General features: G+C 44.2%; 1 protein-coding gene across 1 annotated transcript; it reads left to right on the plus strand.

Moving 5' to 3' along the window:
- The first annotated feature begins 168 nt into the window (after nucleotides 1-168).
- LOC123483088 (neurofilament heavy polypeptide-like) lies at nucleotides 169-20,761 on the plus strand. Its single transcript, XM_045212546.1, has 3 exons — nucleotides 169-172; nucleotides 2,143-2,256; nucleotides 20,226-20,761. Exons 1-3 carry the CDS (start codon nucleotides 169-171, stop codon nucleotides 20,759-20,761), a joined length of 654 nt encoding a protein of 217 aa, XP_045068481.1.
- Nucleotides 20,762-20,884: the final 123 nt, after the last annotated feature.

Below are 20,884 nucleotides of genomic sequence, written 5' to 3' on the forward strand. Positions count from 1 at the left end.
ATGATTAAAGGGTGATTCAGTCGTTTAATGTCCCTCTGAGAGTGTTTTTTACTGTAGGCTAGATTTTGTCCCCCTACATTCAGCGGCTGCTAAACGTTTTTAGCAAGACATTCAAAAGTTCCTTTCTAACCAAGGGCATCCACACTTTTGGGACTGAATTGCCGTAGCATGGGTAAGAATGGTCAGGGAACTCACCATAGTTGGTTTTAGATCTGTACCTCATTTACATTTTTACATTTTACACCAGAATTTAGATAGGAAGCTATTGCAAACAAGGCTTATAAGTAATCTATATTATAATACCGTAAAACACAAACTCGCGGTTTTGCGTCCTATACATTTTGAACAGATTTTCTTCATTTTGGCCTCAAAAGGGCACATAAACCAGAACCATGGGGTAGGCTACTTTAGATTCCACTGTTTGGTATTTTGGTTTATTTTACCTGGTTTTGGTGTGGTCGGTAACTGGAGATAGATTCTCTGAAGTGTCAGGAGACACTTCAGAGTCAGTCTCCAACCAATCTATCCCAGAGTCAGAGTCACTCTCCACCACAGGAGGTTGGTGGCACCTTAATTGGGGAGGACGGGCTCGTAGTAATGGCTGGAACAGAAAAATTGAATGGTATCGAACTCATCAAACACATGGTTTCCATGTGTTTGATACCATTCCATTCACTCCATTCCAGCCATTATTATGAGCTGTCCTCCACTCAGCAGCCTCCTGTGCTCTCCACTAATCTATCATAGTAAGAGTCAGTCTCCACCAATCTATCAGTCAATCATTCTCCACCAATCTATCAGTCAATCATTCTCCACCAATTTATTAAGTCACAGACAGACCGGTAGGGTTGTCTAGCGTCTGCCGGCCGAGGGTACCTCTTGTACAGACGGCCGGCCATCATTTGCAAACCGATTCTACATGTAGAAACAGGCGAAAATTACGTCCGTCAGTCGTTATAACACACAGCGCCGACAGCAAGTGAACGTCGAACGAACAGCCCCTTACTGTGCAGACCAACAATCAATCTGGTGAGTTTTCTCCTTTGGAGTCATTCTCCAATAATCTAGCCCGGAGTCAGAGTCAGTCTCCACAAATCTGAGTCAGTCAGTCTCCACCAATCTATCCTAGAGTCATAGACAGTCTCCACCATAGAGTTAGATAGAGGACATATTTTTGCATTTGTACCATTATCTGTGACAGCATGGGCAGCGCCAATCTCCATTTAAAGTAGTCCATTTTCTTATTTTGTGTTTGAAAAAAGCGTAAACCTAATATATGTGATGTACCGCCACCTGCAGTCCTGGAGTCCTGAAGCAAATCTTGTGTGTAATTAATTTATTGTCGCCACTAGATGGCGGTGATATAGCCACTTAAAGACAATGCTCGTAAGTATTGGCTGATCGCTTCCAACCCATAGGAATCTCCACCCAGTTGACTACTTTAAAATATTGGAAGCCCTCAATGGCAAAGTCCACCTAAAACGGGTTATATCCATCTATCTAACTCTATGGTCTCCACCAATCCACCAAGAGTCAGTCAGTCTCCACCAACACTGGCGTAGCGGAACCGCACACCTATGTGCTGGCTGCAGCTAGCCTCGGCCTCCTCGCCTAATTGGCTATCAAGTTCAAAAAAGTTAGGTGAATATGGTCGGACTGGGATGGAGAGTGAGTGCGTTGTTCAAGATGGATAAACAAATGGTAAGACCTGTGAGGGCTCTGTCGGGACTGGGAGGCTGATAGTGCTAGCTGCTGCATAAATAGGCCTACTAGCTTCCACCTGCGCTGGCGTTTCGTCAGTCTAGGGCAAGGTGGTAGCTTTGCTGATCTGCTTATCTTGAGTAATTTGTCACGAGCTTGATCAGTTAAAGCTTATTTGCTTCGTCTTTGTGCACCACTTGGTGCACAAAGACGAAGCAAATAAGCTTTAACTGATCAAGCTCGTGACAAATTACTCAAGATAAGCAGATCAGCAAAGCTACCACCTTGCCCTAGACTGACGAAACGCCAGCGCAGGTGGAAGCTAGTAGGCCTATTTATGCAGCAGCTAGCACTATCAGCCTCCCAGTCCCGACAGAGCCCTCACAGCCTGGGCCCATTCATGACAGTGGCCTTGCTCCTCCTCTTCTTCCTCCCCTCCAGAAGAGTGCCGGCCCTCCTTCTCCTCCTCCTCTCCTTCTCCTCCTCCTCTCCCAGAAAACCAAACTGATGACTGCCAGAGAACCAGCAGCGTTAATGAGAGCGACCCCCCCTTCTGTGAGGGATGAAAACATAGCCCCGACAGCGTGGAGTCTGAGTTCCAATGGGAAATATAAATAGGCTACCAGCTAAATAGTGTATGTATGGTGCCTTCAGAAAGTATTCATACCCCTTGACTTATTTTACATTTTGTTGTGTTACAGCCTGAATTCAAAATGGATTTTTTTAAAATAATCACCCATCTACACACAATACCCCATAATGACAAAGTGAAAATATGTTTTTAGACATTTTTGCAAATGTATTGAAAATGAAATACAGAAATATCTCATTTACATAAGTATTCACACCCCTTAGTCAATACATGTTAGAATCACCTTTGGCAGCGATTAAAGCTGTGAGTCTTTCTGGGTAAGTCTCTAAGAGCTTTGCACAACTGGATTGTACAATATCTGCACATTATTCTTAAAAATTCTTCAAGCTCTGTCAAGTTGGTTGTTGATCAATGCTAGACAGCCATTTTCACGTCTTGCCATAGATTTTCAAGCCGATTTAAGTCAAAACTGTATCTAGGCCACTCAGGAACATTCACTGTTGTCTTGGTAAGCAACTACAGTATATATTTGGCCTTGTGTTTTTGGTTATTGTCCTGCTGAAAGGTGAATTCATCTCCCAGTGTCTGTTGGAAAGCAGACTGAAACAGGTTTTCCTTTAGGATTTTGCCTGTGCTTAGCTCTATTTAATTTCTATTTATCCCAAAAAACTCCCAAGTCCATGCCGATGACAAGCATACCCATAACATGATGCAGCCACCACCATGCTTGAAAATATGAAGAGTGGTACGCAGTGATGTGTTGTGTTGGATTTGCCCCAAACAGGGGAGGGAATGGCCAGCAGGGATGTAGCTCAGTTGGTAGAGCATGGCGTTTGCAACGCCAGGGTTGTGGGTTTGATTCCCACGGGGGGCCAGTATTAAAAAATAATTGTATGCACTCTGGATAAGAGCGTCTGCTAAATGACTAAAATGTAAATGTTGTATTATCATTTAACAAGGTTTAATAAGTATTACATGGTTAATTCCCATAGCTGTCAGCTAAGCTATCTATTAACTAGCCTATCCGTCTCAGTCCGGATCTTAATGTTACTTCCGTTAATGAACATTGGTAATTGTAGTCCTATAACTAATCTATGAACTATGTAGTCAGCAGGTAGCCTTCTTTCACGAGCTGGTCGTGCCTCTGCTTGATGTTCTTCTTGTGCTCTTGCTTCTGGCACATCTCCATGAACAACTTCTTGTCTTTGACATTGAATGTTGTGCTCTTTTGAATTGAATTGAATTTATTTTGGGTAACAGACATATACAACAAAATGTACAATGTGGACCCAGAGGATATCACTTCAAAGTATTAATTAAAACACTTGTTTCCAAAGTGGTCCTCGATGGTAAAAACAATAACACATATAATGATTAAAATACACAATTACAAACAACCATAAATACATTCATTTATAATGACATGCTAGAAAGTGACATTATTCACTGCACTTTTCCCTAACCTTAAATATCAACCATATTATTTTCACATTTCGACCTTAAAAAACGATCTATTCATTGCACATCATACCTATCATTCATATAAATACACTTGACCAGCAGTAGGGGGCACAAAGGGCAGTGGAGTGGTTTCTCTTACTTAGATAACCTTGTCCAAATGAAAACCTATTTCTACTTTTTCTTTGCTTGATCTCCAAGGGCAAAGACAAATGCCTGTACAGAAAAATGTGCTCCTTGCAGTACTGTTTACTGTTTCCATGCTCTTGACCTTGTATATGGTCAGGTTGTGGAATGAACACCTCAACATCCAACAGCGTTCTTGAGTTTCAGAAGATTCAATCTTGAAGCTGGAAGGTGTATCTGCCAGGTCGTGCAATGATTCGATAAGTGCCAGACAAACTGGTTTTCAGCTTGTGTCCTCTGTGGTCTCTTTACCCAGACACAATCTCCAACTTGTAGTGAGGAATCCTCCTTGACATTGTTTCTTTTGTCATAGTATTTATTTTGAGCATCCTGACGTTTCTGTACTTCTACCCGTAGCTTTGCGTCGTCAGGTGGCTTGTCAGCTGTAAAAGGTGGACGGAATGTGTCCAGCGGGACTCTCAAGGTTCTTCCAATCATGAGCTCCGCAGGTGATATTCCTGTCACCTTGTGAGGCGTTGATCTGTAGCTCAACAATAGTGTTTTCAATGCATCAGAGAACTGTTCCCTTCTTGCAGCAGGGCACGAAGACCATACTTCAGGACTTTGTTAAACCTTTCCACACCTGCGTTGGCTAGTAGATGGTACAACAGGGTCTTCTGGTGCACGATTCCTTTCTTCTCCAAGTAAGACGTAAAGTCCGCTTGAAATTACGGGCCATTATTAGTCACTAGAACTTGAAGCTGACCCCATCGTGTGAACAGATCTGAAAGTTCATTGATCACTGTTGCTGTGGTCACGTTGCTTGTGGCTATGACTTCAGGCCATTTGCTGTACAGGTCTGTCACAATGATCAGGTACTTCTGCTTGTAGTTCTCCAAAGAAGTCCACTTGGATCTTCTCCCAAGGTCCTTTAGGCCATGGTGTAGGTTATAGAGTTGGTTTTCCTGGTATGAGTGATTTTTCACTTGGTGCGCAGGGCACACAGTTTTCAAAAAGTTGGTGACGTCCAACAAGGAACTTGTTCCTGGGTCTCTTGTAGTGTTTCTCTTGCTAGCTCTTCCGGTGTGATGGCTGCTTGTAGCTCATCAATTAAGGTCTGTTGAATGAAGAGCTTATCTTCTTCCTCGTCAAAGTAAGACTCCTCTGTGCCATTGTCTTGTGGCACCAGTCTTGAAAGGGTGTCAGTTACATTGTTTGACTTTCCTGGGCGAAACTCAGTTTTTTACGTGTACTGGGCAAGCCGATCTGACCATCTGGAGATTCTAATGGGCCGTCTTCCTGTTCCTGGGGCAAACAGAAGAGTGGTCAAGGCCTGATGATCTGTTCTTAGTGTAAACTGTCGTCCGATCAAGTACACATGCCATTTCTCCATGCTCCATACACAAGCCAGCGCTTCAATTCCTCCTACTAAGTATCTCTGTTCAGTGGCTGACAGAGTCTTTGATGCGTAAGCAACTGGTCGTTCTTCTTCATCCATGATCTGCGACTGCGCCTAATCCAACTGCTGAAGCGTCATAGGTAAGAAACATTGTATGATCTGGGTGGATGTAAGCCAGAACAGGTGGTTCTGCTATTGCATGCTTCAGTTCAGCAAAGGCTTGGTCTTGCACTGACACCCATTTCCATTCTGCATCCTGGCGTAGCAACTGCCTTAGGGATTCCTGTCGTCATTGCGTAGTCCGGAATGAACTAAGAAGGTTTGAAGCTCTTTCACTGACTTTGGTGCTGGAATCTTCTCAATTGCCATCACGTTGGACTGACACACACTACTCCAGCAGCGCTCACTTTGTAGCCAAGGAACTCGATTGTATCTGTGCTGAAGACACATTTCTCTCTGTTCAGCGTCATGTTGAACTTTGCAAGGCGTGCGAACACTTTTTTTAGTCTCTCGTTGTGTTTATTTCGATCCTTTCTGTTTGACCGTGATATCGTCAAGGTAGTGTGGCGCCCTCTTCAGGCCGGACAGCATGATTTCCATGATCTTACATTTACGTCATTTAGCAGACGCTCTTATCCAGAGCGACATACAGTTAGTGAGTGCATACATTATTTTATTTTTTCATACTGGCCCCCCGTGGGAATCGAACCCACATCCCTGCCGGCCATTCCCTCCCCTACCCTGGACGACGCTGGGCCAATTGTGCGCCGCCCCATGGGTCTCCCGGCTACGACAGAGCCTGGATTCTAACCAGGATCTCTAGTGGCACAGCTAGCACTGCGATGTAGTGCCTTAGACCACTACGCCACTCGGGAGTCATCTTCTGGAAAGCACTTGGCACGGAAGCCAATCCTAAGGGTAATCGTTTATACTGGAACACGCCCTCATGCGTGATAAACGTGGTGATGTGACGAGACTCAGGGGCAAGCGGAACTTGGTGATATCCACTCCTCAGGTATCGCTTGGAAAAAACTGTGGCTCTGGCAAACTCATCAATCGAAGGAAGTGGGTGTTTTCCCACTATGATCGCCTTGTTGACTTCTCGTAAGTCACAGCATGTGCGAATGTCTCCTGATTTCTTCCTGGCAACTGTAATGTTCGAAATCCATTCTGGAGCGTCGACTGATTCGATTATGTTCTCGTGTTGCAGTCTTTTCAGATCAGCTGCTACCTCTTCCCTGACAGACAACAGAAGTCTTCTCAGTGGTTGCACCACTGGCCGAGCATCTTCTCTCACTCTAGGTGCATGTCCAAAGCCTTTAATACAGCCTAGACCTGTGAAGAGCTGTGTATTTTCTTTTACACGCTCTGGGTCTGATTCCGTAGCAATATGAAGAGCAGGCTGTCGGGGTGCAATGGTACCAAGTGAAAGTTCTCCCTGAACCAAGTGAAAGTTCAGTGCCTGTAGGAGAGGTCGTCCCATCAGACAGTCACCATTACGTGCAACATACAGCGTAGCTTGAACTGTTTTACCTTTGTGAGACACTGGCACAAAGATATATCCATCAACAGGCACACTAGATCCATCATACTTACTGATTTTAGCATCCAGTGGCCGAAGGGGAAACCTATGTGCTAGTTTTGCATGGTAAACATCAGAGTTCAGCAAAGACATCTGGGCTCCAGCATCCAGTGTCATTTTCATTTGTATGCCACCATCAGTGCACTGATGTGAAAAAACATCCTCTGTATTCTTCATGTGAAGACTGCGTACTTTGTGTACTCGCATTACAGTGGTAACTTGCCCATCATCATCATATTTGTTCTCTGTAACAGCTCTGATAGCTGAGTTTGAACCTAGAGCTCTACTGATGTTCAAACTTGTCACTGTTATTACATATTTTCCCTTTAGCTGGGAATTTTTCATCTTTTGACTTGTGACCCATTCTCCCACAGTTATGACATTTCACATTTGAGCTCTGCGTCATCTGACTGAGTCTGTGTTCTATTTTTCCATTTTGAATTACCCTACGATTTTGTGAGGTAATTGATTCTCTGCACATCAGCTTTTGTAGCCTGCACTGCCCTCTGCAGGAATTTCACTTCCTCTTTTGTAGCTTTCATTGCAGTGGCAATGTTGACAGATCTAGCAAGGGTAATGTCTCCCTCATTAAGCAAACGTTTCCTCAACTTGAAAAAAACTAACAAATAAAATAATTTAGCTTTCGTTTCGCTGTGTTTCAGAATTTTCCTTCAATTCGCAAGAGGAGAAAGCATCTGAGCACCGCTATGTCTCAGTATGTGTAGCCCATCTACAGTTGAAGTCGGAAGTTTACATACACCTTAGCCAAATACATTTAAACTCAGTTTTTCACAATTCCTGACATTTAATCCTAGTAAAAATTCCCTGTCTTAGGTCAGTTAGGATCACCACTTTATTTTAAGAATGTGAAATGTCAGAATAATAGTAGAGAGAATGATTTATTTCAGCTTTTATTTATTTCATCATATTCCTAGTGGGTCAGAAGTTTACATACACTCAATTAGTATTTGGTAGCATTGTCTTTAAATTGTTTAACTTGGGTCAAACGTTTCAGGTAGCCTTCCACAAGCTTCCCACAATAAGTTGGGTGAATTTAGGCCCATTCCTCCTGACAGAGCTGGTGTAACTAAGTCAGGTTTGTAGGCCTCCTTGCTCGCACACGCTTTTTCAGTTCTACCCACAAATTGATGTCAGGGCTTTGTGATGGCCACTCCAATACCTTGACTTTGTTGTCCTTAAGCCATTTTGCCACAACTTTGGAAGTATGCTTGGGGTCATTGTCCATTTGGAAGACCCATTTGCAACCAAGCTTTAACTTCCTGACTGATGTCTTGAGATGTTGCTTCAATATATCCACATAATTTTCCTTCCTCATGATGCCATCTATGTTGTGAAGTGCACCAGTCCCTCCTGCAGCAAAGCACCCCCACAGCATGATGCTGCCACCCCTGTGCTTCATGGTTGGGATGGTGTTCTTTGGCTTGCAAGCCACCCCCTTTTTCCTCCAAACATAACGATGGTCATTATGGCCCAACAGTTCTATTTTTGTTTCATCAGACCAGAGGACATTTCTCCAAAAAGTACGATCTTTGTCCCCATGTGCAGTTGCAAACCGTAGTCTGGCTTTTTTATGGCGGTTTTGGAGCAGTGGCTTCTTCCTTGCTGAGCGGCCTTTCAGGTTATGTTGATATAGGACTCGTTTTACTGTGGATATAGATACTTTTGTACCTGTTTCCTCCAGTATCTTCACAAGGTCCTTTGCTGTTGTTCTGGGATTGATTTGCACTTTTCGCACCAAAGTACGTTAATCTCTAGGAGACAGAACGCGTCCCCTTCCTGAGCTGTATGACAGCTGCGTGGTCCCATGGTGTTTATACTTGCGTACTATTGTTTGTACAGATGAACGTGGTACCTTCAGGCGTTTGGAAATTGCTCCCAAGGAAGAACCAGACGTGTGGAGGTCTACAATTTTTTTTCTGAGGTCTTGGCTGATTTCTTTTGATTTTCCCATGATGTCAAGCAAAGAGGTACTACGTTTGAAGGTAGGCCTTGAAATACATCCACAGGTGCACCTCCAATTGACTCAAATTATGTTAATTAGCCTATCAGAAGCTTCTAAAGCCATGTCATCATTTTCCTGAATTTTCCAAGCTGTTTAAAAGCACAGTCAACTTAGTGTATGTAAACTTCTGACCCACTGGAATTGTGATACAGTGAATTATAAGTGAAATAATATGTCTGTAAACAATTGTTGGAAAAATTACTTGTGTCATGCACAAAGTAGATGTCCTAACCGACTTGCCAAAACAATAGTTTGTTAACAAGAAATTTGTGGAGTGGTTGAAAAACACGTTTTAATGACTCCAACCTAAGTGTATGTAAACTTCCGACTTCAACTGTACTACACCCCATTCTTGATGTGAGATAACCTCCTGTATTTCTGTCTCCCATTTACTTTTCAAGTACAAAGAGTCATAATCATCCATTGAAACAAGGTTCTGGTACAGAAGGTAGATACTGTTAGTGACATGCTCTTGATTTTGAGACCTCATCAGGAACAGTTCTAGTGTTTTGGGGTACTGGATGATAGCCCAGTCTTTATGCTTCTCTAGAAAGTGTCTGATTTGTCAGAATCTATAGAAATATGTCCTAGTCAGGCCAAACTCCTCTGTAAACTGCTGAAATGACTTTAATTGGTCTCCATGGAAAAGTTGGTGTATGAAAGACAGGTTTTAAAGGGTGGTCTGCATTTAATCTAAGTCCCTCAGAGATGGAACAAAGCCCTGAATAAAACCGATAGAGGAACGTTTTGAGACTGACAGGGGTATATGGAATGTTTTCTGAACCGTTCACCATATCTTAATTATGAAGTGAGACCAGTTGCTTATCTCATGTTCTCTGATATTAGAATTACAACATGGTAGAGATGCCAGGGGTATTGAAGTACTAAAGGACTTCTCAATGTTGCGCCATCGCCACCCACTGTCATCAACAAGCCAGGTAGTCAATTGTTTAAGTTGAGCTGCCCAATAGTAATACTTAAGGTTGGGCACAGTTAGGCCACCTGACTCTTTATAGAGTTGCATTGTTTTTAATCGCACTCTTGGGCGTTTTCCTTTCCTTGCCATATAAAACATGAGATCAATAGGTCAAAAGTAGAAGTAGCTACAGCATAGGGATAGGTAGCATCCGAAATGGGTATAGTAATCTTGGCAGGATGTTCATTTGGACTGAATCTACTCTCCCTATGTCACGCCCTGGCTCTGGGGACTCTTGTATGTTGAGCCAGGGTGTTCGTTTCTTTGTGTAGTTCTAGGTTTCGTTTTCTATGTTCACGATCTAGTTTATGTGTTTCTATGTTGGCCGGGGTGGTTCTCAATCAGAGGCAACGTGAATCAGCTGTTGCTTGTTGTCTCTGATTGGGAACCATACTTAGGCAGCCTGTTGTGCACTTGTGTTTTGTGAGATCTTGTTCCGTGTTGGTTTGTATTGTATAACCGAGGACTTCACGTTTCGTTTGGTTGTTTTGTGTATTTGAAAGTACTAAAATAAAAGTATGTACTCGTATCACGCCTATGGTGCGCGTCGCCAGCCCGGCCCGGCCTGTTCCTGCCCCTCGCACCAAGCCAATGGTGTGCGTCGCCAGCCCGGCCCGGCCTGTTCCTGCCCCTTGCACCAAGCAAATGGTGCGCGTCGCCAGCCCAGCCCGGCCTGTTCCTGCTCCCCGCACCAAGCCTATGGTGCGCGTCGCCAGCCCGGCCCGGCCCGTTCCTGCCCCTCGCACCAAGCCAATGGTGCGCGTCGCCAGCCCGGCCCGGCCTGTTCCTGCCCCTCGCACCAAGCAAATGGTGCGCGTCGCTAGCCCGGCCCGGCCGGTTCCTGCTCCCCGCATCAAGCCTATGGTGCGCGTCGCCAGCCCGGCCCGGCCCGTTCCTGCTCCCCGCACCAAGCCAATGGTGCACTTCGTCAGCCCGGTCCGGCCTGTTCCTGCTCCCCGCACCAAGCCTGTGGTGCGCGTCGCCAGCCTGGTCCGGCCCGTTCCTGCTCCCCGCACCAAGTCAGTGGTGCGCGTCGTCAGCCCGGTCCGGCCCATTCCTGCTCCCCGCACCAAGCCTGTGGTGCGCGTCGTCAGTCTGGCACAGCCCGTGCCCGTTTCACCGGTGCCTGGTCAGGTACCGGTCAGCTGCTCCACACCGGAGCCTAAGCAATCCGCTCCACCGATGTCCAGTCCAGCCCCAGCCAGCGGGGCCAGACCAGACCAGGGGCGCTACAGGGGGGTTTTTAGAGGGTGGTGGTCACGCCCAGAGCCGGATCCGCCTCCGAGGAGGAATGCCCACCCGGCCCCTCCCCTGTTGGGTTTATGTTGGCGCGGTCGCAGTCCGCGCCTTTGGGGGGGGGGGGTACTGTCACGCCCTGGCTCTGGGGACTCTTGTATGTTGAGCCAGGGTGTTAGTTTCTTTGTGTAGTTCTAGGTTTCGTTTTCTATGTTCACGATCTAGTTTATGTTTCTATGTTGGCCGGGGTGGTTCTCAATCAGAGGCAACGTGAATCAGCTGTTGGTTGTTGTCTCTGATTGGGAACCATACTTAGGCAGCCTGTTGTGCACTTGTGTTTTGTGGGATCTTGTTCCGTGTTGGTTTGTATTGTATAACCGAGGACTTCACGTTTCGTTTTGGTTGTTTTGTGTATTTGAAAGTACTCAAATAAAAGTATGTACTTGTATCACGCTGCGCCTTGGTCCGCTCCTTTTGACGATCGTGACACCCTACTAGAGAGGGGGGAAGAATGTTCCATCTGTCCATATTTGCTCTAATTCCATTGATACGTTTAGTGTAATTTGCTTCATACAATTTGCTTCATACAGTAAAGATGAGTAGGTAGTGAAATTCCTAGATATCTAATACCACAGTTTGGCCAATTAAATGACAGCAAGGCCTTTGTTTGCTTTGAAATATTGCCTCCTATTTCTATGGTCTCTGTTTTGTCAACATTGGCTTTGTACCCTGAGTAATGACCAAACAATTTAATACTCTTCATGAGACATGGGATAGTTGCCTGTGACTCAGATAATAGAGGAGAACATCATCTGCATATAGTGAAATCTTATGTTACTCTCCACCAATCTTAATGCCTTTAATGTTCTCTTCATACCTTATAATTTGGCCTAAAGGTTCAATAAAGATATCAAACAGTAGGTGGCTCAATCCACAATCTTGTCTTGTCCCTCTCTCCAGAATAAAATAATGAGATATTGCACCATTTGCACAAACTGAGGCTTTTGGATTTGAGTAAAGTATTCTTATCCAACTTAGAAACCTTGGCCCGAAACCAAACTTGATCAACGTCTGGGCTGGAAACTCACAGGAAACCTGATCAAAGGCCTTTTCTGCATCCAGAGAGAGGACCCCTGCTTCATCTCCTCCTCTCCGGGAGTGCGCCATGATGTTGAGAAGCCTGCAAATATTATTTCCTGAGTACCGCCCTGTTATGAACCCTATTAGGTCCGGGTGTATGATAGTGCAAATAAATTGCTTCAGTTTATGGGACAGTATGGTTGTTAAGATGTGGTTGTCACAATTCAGCAACGGAATAGGTCTATAACATCCGCATTCTGTAGGGGTTTTTCCTTCCTTGTGGATAACAGTAATTAATGCATCACCCTACGTGGGAATGATCATATGCATCTAATAGTATAGGAGAGACTATTTCAGCAAATTTCTTGTAGAATTCATTTGTAAATCCATCCGGTCCAGGACTCATATCGTTTTTTAGCTTCGTCATCACTTCCTTAATTTACAATTCTGTAGTAGGTGCGTCCATTTCTTCCTTCGCCTCCTCTGAATAGTAGGCAATTTAACGTTCTGAAGGAAGCCCTTAATCTGCTCCACATTGTCGCACGTGTCAGTGTTTTTATAAAGTGTTTTATAGAAGTCTGCAAATGCATCACAAATATGCCCAGGTTTTGTTAGAAAAGTATCGCTGCCGTTTACGTTTTATTTTCTGTATAGTAGATGCAGCCTGTTGTTTTTCAGCTGGTATGCCAGTAGGCGACCAGTCCTATTTCCACTTTCGTAATATTTAAATCTTACATTATATTTTTCCAGACAACAGGCTCCTCTCTTGCCACTTTCATCTCATTTAAGATGCTGTGGGATTGTTGTTGTTTGTGCAGCCGCTCTAATTCACATATTTATTTTCAAGCATGACTAATTTTTGTAATTTTTTGCAGATGAGAAGGCAATTACACAACCTCTCAGCTATGCTTTTGCATACTCCCAGAGAGTAACAGGCATTATTTCAGGCGAAGCATTGAATTCAAGGTATTGCTTTATCTTTGATTCAACAAAGACCTTAAATTCTATATCATTCAGTAATCTGTTATTCATGAGCGATCTTTTAGACATTCTTTTATTACCTATGTCCCATTGGCGACTCACTGGTCCATGGTCAGACAGTGATGGGTAGTATGTCGCACTTAGTTACTCTATGAGCTTCCGATTTGTATGTGAAAAAGTAGTCAATTCTAGAATAAGTGTTGTGTGGGTTAGAATAAAAAGTAAAGTTCTTCTCCCGAGGATGCACATGGTGCCAGATATCCACCAATCCAGCCTCAACACAGCTATTCTTAAGTGCTTTACACATTTTGGAGAGAAGAATGTTGGTTGCAGGAAGCTTGTCTAGATTCTGTGACATTACACAATTAAAATCACCTCCCATTATAAGCACCCCAGTTGCCTTATATAGAATTAAATTAAATATATTTTTAACAAACTGTGGGTTGTTATCATTGGGAGCATAAACATTACAGTGGGGAAAAAAAAGTATTTAGTCAGCCACCAATTGTGCAAGTTCTCCCACTTAAAAAGATGAGAGAGGCCTGTAATTTTCATCATAGGTACACGTCAACTATGACAGACAAATTGAGATTTTTCTTCTCCAGAAAATCACATTGTAGGATTTTTTATGAATTTATTTGCAAATTATGGTGGAAAATAAGTATTTGGTCACCTACAAACAAGCAAGACTTCTGGCTCTCACAGACCTGTAACTTCTTCTTTAAGAGGCTCCTCTGTCCTCCACTCGTTACCTGTATTAATGGCACCTGTTTGAAATTGTTATCAGTGTAAAAGACACCTGTCCACAACCTCAAACAGTCACACTCCAAACTCCACTATGGCCAAGACCAAAGAGCTGTCAAAGGACACCAGAAACAAAATTGTAGACCTGCACCAGGCTGGGAAGACTGAATCTGCAATAGGTAAGCAGCTTGGTTTGAAGAAATCAACTGTGGGAGCAATTATTAGGAAATGGAAGACATACAAGACCACTGATAATCTCCCTCGATCTGGGGCTCCACGCAAGATCTCACCCCGTGGGGTCAAATTGATCACAAGAACGGTGAGCAAAAATCCCAGAACCACACGGGGGGACCTAGTGAATGACCTGCAGAGAGCTGGGACCAAAGTAACAAAGCCTACCATCAGTAACACACGACGCCGCCAGGGACTCAAATCCTGCAGTGCCAGACGTGTCCTCCTGCTTAAGCCAGTACATGTCCAGGCCCGTCTGAAGTTTGCTAGAGTGCATTTGGATGATCCAGAAGAGGATTGGGAGAATGTCATATGGTCAGATGAAACCAAAATATAACTTTTTGGTAAAAACTCAACTCGTCGTGTTTGGAGGACAAAGAATGCTGAGTTGCATCCAAAGAACACCATACCTACTGTGAAGCATTTCAAGGTCCTGGAGTGGCCTAGCCAGTCTCCAGATCTCAACCCCATAGAAAATCTTTGGAGGGAGTTGAAAGTCCGTGTTGCCCAGCGACAGCCCCAAAACATCACTGCTCTAGAGAAGATCTGCATGAAGGAATGGGCCAAAATACCAGCAACAGTGTGTGAAAACCTTGTGAAGACTTACAGAAAACGTTTGACCTGTGTCATTGCCAACAAAGGGTATATAACAAAGTATTGAGAAACTTTTGTTGTTGACCAAATACTTATTTTCCACCATAATTTGCAAATAAATTCATAAAAAATCCTACAATGTGATTTTCTAAGATTTTTCTTTCTCATTTTGTCTGTCATAGTTGACGTGTACCTATGATGAAAATTACAGGCCTCTCTCATCTTTTTAAGTGGGAGAACTTGCACAATTGGTGGCTGACTAAATACTTTTTTTCCCCACTGTAAGTAAGGAGACATCTGTTTCCGCTATAGAGCCATTCATCAAAATAAATATTCATTCAGTATCTTGGAGTTGAGAGGAGAGAGAAAATGTAATAATCCTGTGTATTAGAAAGGCCACCCCACACCTTCTACCTGAATAATGGGAAGGAAAAAAATGTGGTTAGCCCATGACCTACTAAGTTTCCGGTGTTCTATATCAGATAAATGTGTTTCTTGTAGAAAGGCTACTTGGCAGCGTAGATGTTTCAACTGCATTAGTATTTTCTTCCTCTTGATTTGACTATGAAGGCCCTTCACATTATAACTCACAACTTTAAGTGAAGTCATTTTGAAAACGAAATGGAGCATAGGGAATTCTGTGTGGGCAAAAAAGTAAAAAAATACAAATACGGAGGGGGGATGGACAATACTGAAAACTGTAATAAAGCAAAACAGTGTCACATAAGATTAATTTGGATAGTGAAACAAACTGTACAACAGGACAATGTACATCAGAAATGTTTTTTGTCTTCCACACAACTGACCTTTCTCTGTCGAGTCTCTCTGCTAAACCTAGACACATTACTCCGGCTTAACCTAGACACATTACCCGGAAAACGTGTCGCATTCTGCCTGAGAGGATGAGGAGCAGCCAGACTACCCATAAAAGCGTCTGGGCCTCAGTACGCTCAGTACGAGTAATACAAATACATCAAATAAAATATAAAATAAAAAAACAGACCTTAGTCGAAAATGAAATGGAGGTCTTTGGCGCTTCACTAAACCAAATACCACCTCCACTCGAACCCTGTCTATTGTTATTACTAGTCAGATCGTATGATGGCAACAGATTGTGCATTCGGAAAGTATTCAGACCCCTTGACTTTTTCAACATTTTGTTACGTTACAGCATTATTCTAAATTGTATTTATTTTATTTTATTCTCATCAATACCCCAAAATGACGAAGTGAAAACAGGTTTTTAGAAATTTTAGCAAAGTTATTAAAAATTAAAAACAGAAATACCTTATTTACATAAGTATTCAGACCCTTTGCTATGAGACTCGAAATAGAACTCAGGTGCATCCTGTTTCCATTGATCATCCTTGAGATGTTTCTACAACTTGATTGGAGTTCACCTGTGGTCAATTCAATTGATTGGACATGATTTGGAAAGGCACACACATGTTTATATAAGGTCCCACAGTTGACAGTGCATGTCAGAGCAAAAACCAAGAGCTCCGAGACAGGATTTTGTCAAGGCAAAGATCTAGGGAAGGGTACCAAAACATTTCTGCAGCATTGAAGGTCCCCAAGAACACAGTGGCCTCCATCATTCTTAAATGGAAGAAGTTTAGAACCACCAATACTTTTCCAAGAGCTGGCCGCCCGGCCAAACTGAGCAATCGGGGGAGAAGGGCCTTGGACAGGAACCCGATGGTCACTCTGACAGAACTCCAGAATTCCTCTGTGGAGATGGGAGAACCTTCCAGAAGAACAACCATCCCTGCAGCCCTCCACCAATCAGGCCTTTATGGTAGAGTGGCCAGACTGAAGCCCCTCCTCAGTAAAAGGCACATGAAAGCCCACTTGGAGTTTGCAAAAGGCACCTAAAGACTCTCAGACCATGAGAAACAAAATTATCTGGTCTGATGAAACCAGGATTGAACTCTTTGGCCTGAATGCCAAGCGTCACATCTGGAGGAAACCTGGCACCATCCCTACGGTGAAGCGTGGTGGCAGCATCATGCTGTGGGGATGTTTTTCAGCGGCAGGGACTGGTAGACTAGTCAGGATCAAGGGAAAGATGAACAGAGCAAAGTACAGAGAGATCCTTGATGAAAACGTGCTCCAGAGCGTTCAGGACCTCAGACTGGGGGGAAGGTTCATCTTCCAACATGACAAGAACCCTAAGCACACAGCCAAGAAAATGCAGGAGTGGCTTCGGGACAAGCCTCTGAATGTCCTTGAGTGGCCCAACCAGAGCCCGGACTTGAACCCGATTAGAATATCTCTGGAGAGACCTGAAAATAGCTGTGCAGCGATGCTCCCCATCCAACCTGACAGAGCTTGAGATGATCTGCAGATAAGAATGTACTGAGTAAAGGATCTGAGTACTTATGTAAATGTGATATTTCAGTTTTTTATTTTTAATACATTTGCAAAAAATTCTAAAACCTGTTTTTGCTTTGTCATTATGGGGTATTGTGTGTAGATTGATGAGGAAAAAACAAGCAATGTTATCCATTTTAGAATAAGGGGTCTGAATACTTTCCGAATGCACTGTACTTTTCACAGAGTCGTGACGGAACGACGACATGGATAATATACAGTTGGCTGGGTTTTACGTGCATCGGTAAGACAGAACAGCGACCTCCGGTAAGACGAGGGGTGGTGGTGTGTGTCTATTTGTCAATAACAGCTGGTGCGCGATGTCTAATATTAAGGAAGTCTCAAGGTTCTCATGATAAGCTGTGCACCACACTATTTACCAAGAGTTTTCATCTATACTTTTTGTAGCTGTCTATTTACTCCCACAAAGCGATGCTGACACTAAGACCACACTCAACGAGCTGTATAAGGCCATAAGCAAACAAGAAAATGTTCATCCAGAGGCGGCGCTCCTAGTGTCCGGGGACTTTAATGCAGGTTAACTTATATCCATTTTACCTCATTTCTACCAGCATGTCACATGTGCAACCAGAGGAAAAAAACTCTGGACCACCTTTACTCCACACACAGAGACGCATACAAAGCTCTCCCTTGCCCTCCATTTCGCGAATCTGACCATATTTCTATCCTCCTGATTCCTGCTTAAAAGCAAAAACTAAAGTAGGAATTACAAGTGACTCGCTCAATAGGGAAGTGGTCAGATGACGCAGATACTAAGCTACAGGACTGTTTTGCTAGCACAGACTGGAATATGTTCCGGGATTCATCCGATGGCATTGAGGAGTACACCACCTCAGTCACCGGCTTCATCAATAAGTGCATCGATGACGTCGTCCCCACAGTGACCGTACGTACATACCCCAACCAGAAGCCATGGATTACAGGCAACATCCGCAACGAGCTAAAGGGTAGAGCTGCCGCTTTCAAGGAGTGGGTCTCTAACTCGGACGCTTAATAGAAATCGTGATATGCCCTCTGTCTTGTTTTGTATGCTTTGTACAAAATAATAAAATGCAGGATGACGGGATCTTTATAAACATAGCTCTTTATTAACTAGCTATAACATTTGAAAGTGCATGTGCCTTTTACTGGGAGCTGTTCACCACCATAACCAGTCAGTCTGCGCGTGGTGGGCTGTAGCTCGCACTCAGATGTCAAGCTTCTGTACTTATTCAAATGAATAATGTTTACTTGTGCACCAGTGTCTAGTTTGAATTTGAGCTCTGTGCCTTGTGTTCCTATCTCAATGTCAGCAAAGGCTTGCTCTGTCTCTGATATCTGACTTTTCTGTGTCACTGAATCAACAAACAGTTCATCAGCATTTGACTCTTTGATTGACATTTCATCTTCACTCACTGTATGTACTGTTTTTCCACGGTAAGCTCTGCACACCTTTGCAAAGGGATTCCATTTTCCACATATAGTACACTGTTTGCCTTTAGCTGGACAATTTCCTTGTTTGCCATGCACTTTGTATCCACAATATCCCCTTGTTTTGGGGCGTTTGGAGTCTGTGTCGCTCTGTTTTGGAGTTCTGTCTCTCTCCGTTCTGAAACATGTCCTCTGGGCACCGGAGGTGTGCTTTGATGTCTGCCTGACTGCGTGCACTGCTTGTTCACGTGATGCGCTCGTGCTGCCACCGAAATTGTTTTCATCTGAACCTGTGCTAGCTTGTGAGATCTGGCTATGTCGATAGCTTTGTCCAGCGTTAGCTCAGACCCAACATTCAAAAGTTTCTCTCTCACTCGCGATGAGTGTATTCCAAATACAATACGGTCCCTGACCATCTCATCCTTGTTTGCATAATCACAGTCTTTCACAAGCAGACGCAGCTCAGTGACAAACTGTTCAAACGATTCGCTAGCTCCCTGTACTTTCTCATGGAATTTGTACCTAGCGAAAATTGTATTGGTCTTTGGCATAACATATGCTTCAAAACAATCGTAGTATGTTTTCAGTACCTTTGATTCAGCCTCGGTAAGTGTCCATTCCCGGGGTAAGTTGTGCCAAGAGACCACTTTTTTGTACAAGCTATGTTTTCAGTCTTGCATTCTCATCTCATCTAAGTAACGGAATTCGCCAGTCTTCCTTAGCCACTTATGTAGTTTAGTCTCTCGCAAAAATAGGTTTCTAACCTTTTCAAAGGTAATTTCCTGGTTAAATAAAACATTTAAATAAATATTAGGCTTTGGACAGTTTGCTTTTGCTTGCAAAATGAACAGACCTTTATCAACAAGCATCAAATACAGCAACAATACAGGCGTTTGTACGAATACTTTAAAAAAAAAATACAATATTTCATTAACATCTGACCGTACAAATGACAGAACCAGTGTACTCACATAGTACATACCAACAGAGCAGAGCCTTGGAATAGGCTGGACTATGGAACTGAGAAAGAAGGTGTAGCGGAGGTGAGCCGAACTCACGCTCTTGTGATGAAGTAGCCCTGTCTGACTTTGGTTTCCCAAGTGGGAGGCCGGGGTTCAGATCCCACCCGTGACGTGTGTGTGTATATTTCTGAATTAGAGACATCTCTGCAGTGGCAAGTCATATGAAGTGTCACACTAATTGTCTTCATCGTCGGTGTTGTCGATCTCCAACTCTGGTCGTGGTCTTGTTTGTGTGTGAGGTTGGTGGGATGTCTCTAAATTGGAGTCTGCAGTTCGTGGGGCAGAGAAAGCTCATCTATCTGCACCACAGCCAAAGGACTCAACACATCCCTGCTCCGCAGCCTGCAGAGGTGAGAGAGAGAGGGAACACACTCTACATAAACACACGCGCACCATTATTTTTCCCAGTGGTTGAATGCACGTGTTATTACTTTTCCTCCAGCCTGGAACCAATCACACACAGCAGGACATTGAGTGGGACTAATCAATATCAGCTGACAAAATCAACATCCAGGAGGCTGGCAAGTGAGGAGCAGAGGTAGCTAAATGCAATATGAATGCCATACATGCGCATATAGTACATGTATTACAGCATTATCATGTAGCACACAGCATTAAACACAAGACATTCTCTCTGTGTGTGTGTGTGTGTGTGTCTGTCTGTCTTACATATTAGGCCGAAGCAGTAGCGAGGGCTCCAGTCCTGCCTGCAGTGGCGAGTGCTCCAGTCCTGCCTGCAGTGGCGAGGGCTCCAGTCCTGCCTGCAGTGGCGAGGGCTCCAGTCATGCCTGCAGTGGCGAGGGCTCCAGTCCTGCCTACAGTGGCGAGGGCTCCAGTCCTGCCTGCAGTGGCGAGGGCTCCAGTCCTGCCAGCAGTGGCGAGGACTCCAGTCCTGCCAGCAGTGGCGAGGGCTCCAGTCCTGCCTGCAGTGGCGAGGGCTCCAGTCCTGCCTACAGTGGCGAGGGCTCCAGTCCTGCCTGCAGTGGCGAGGGCTCCAGTCCTGCCAGCAGTGGCGAGGGCTCCAGTCCTGCCTGCAGTGGCGAGGGCTCCAGTCCTGCCTGCAGTGGCGAGGGCTCCAGTCCTGCCTGCAGTGGCGAGGGCTCCAGTCCTGCCTGCAGTGGCGAGGGCTCCAGTCCTGCCTGCAGTGGCGAGGGCTCCAGTCATGCCTGCAGTGGCGAGGGCTCCAGTCCTCGCCAGTGTAGATTTAAATAATATTACACTTTTTAAATTATTTAATTCAATTGATATAATATAAATGTCTATTAGGTTCAATGTTATTATATTGAAGCGGAAAAACTGACATTCATTAAACTGGTGCTTATTTTGTTTCCTGCA

The sequence above is a fragment of the Coregonus clupeaformis genome, unplaced genomic scaffold (assembly GCF_020615455.1).
Source record: "Coregonus clupeaformis isolate EN_2021a unplaced genomic scaffold, ASM2061545v1 scaf0021, whole genome shotgun sequence".
In the NCBI taxonomy this organism is placed as follows: domain Eukaryota; kingdom Metazoa; phylum Chordata; class Actinopteri; order Salmoniformes; family Salmonidae; genus Coregonus; species Coregonus clupeaformis.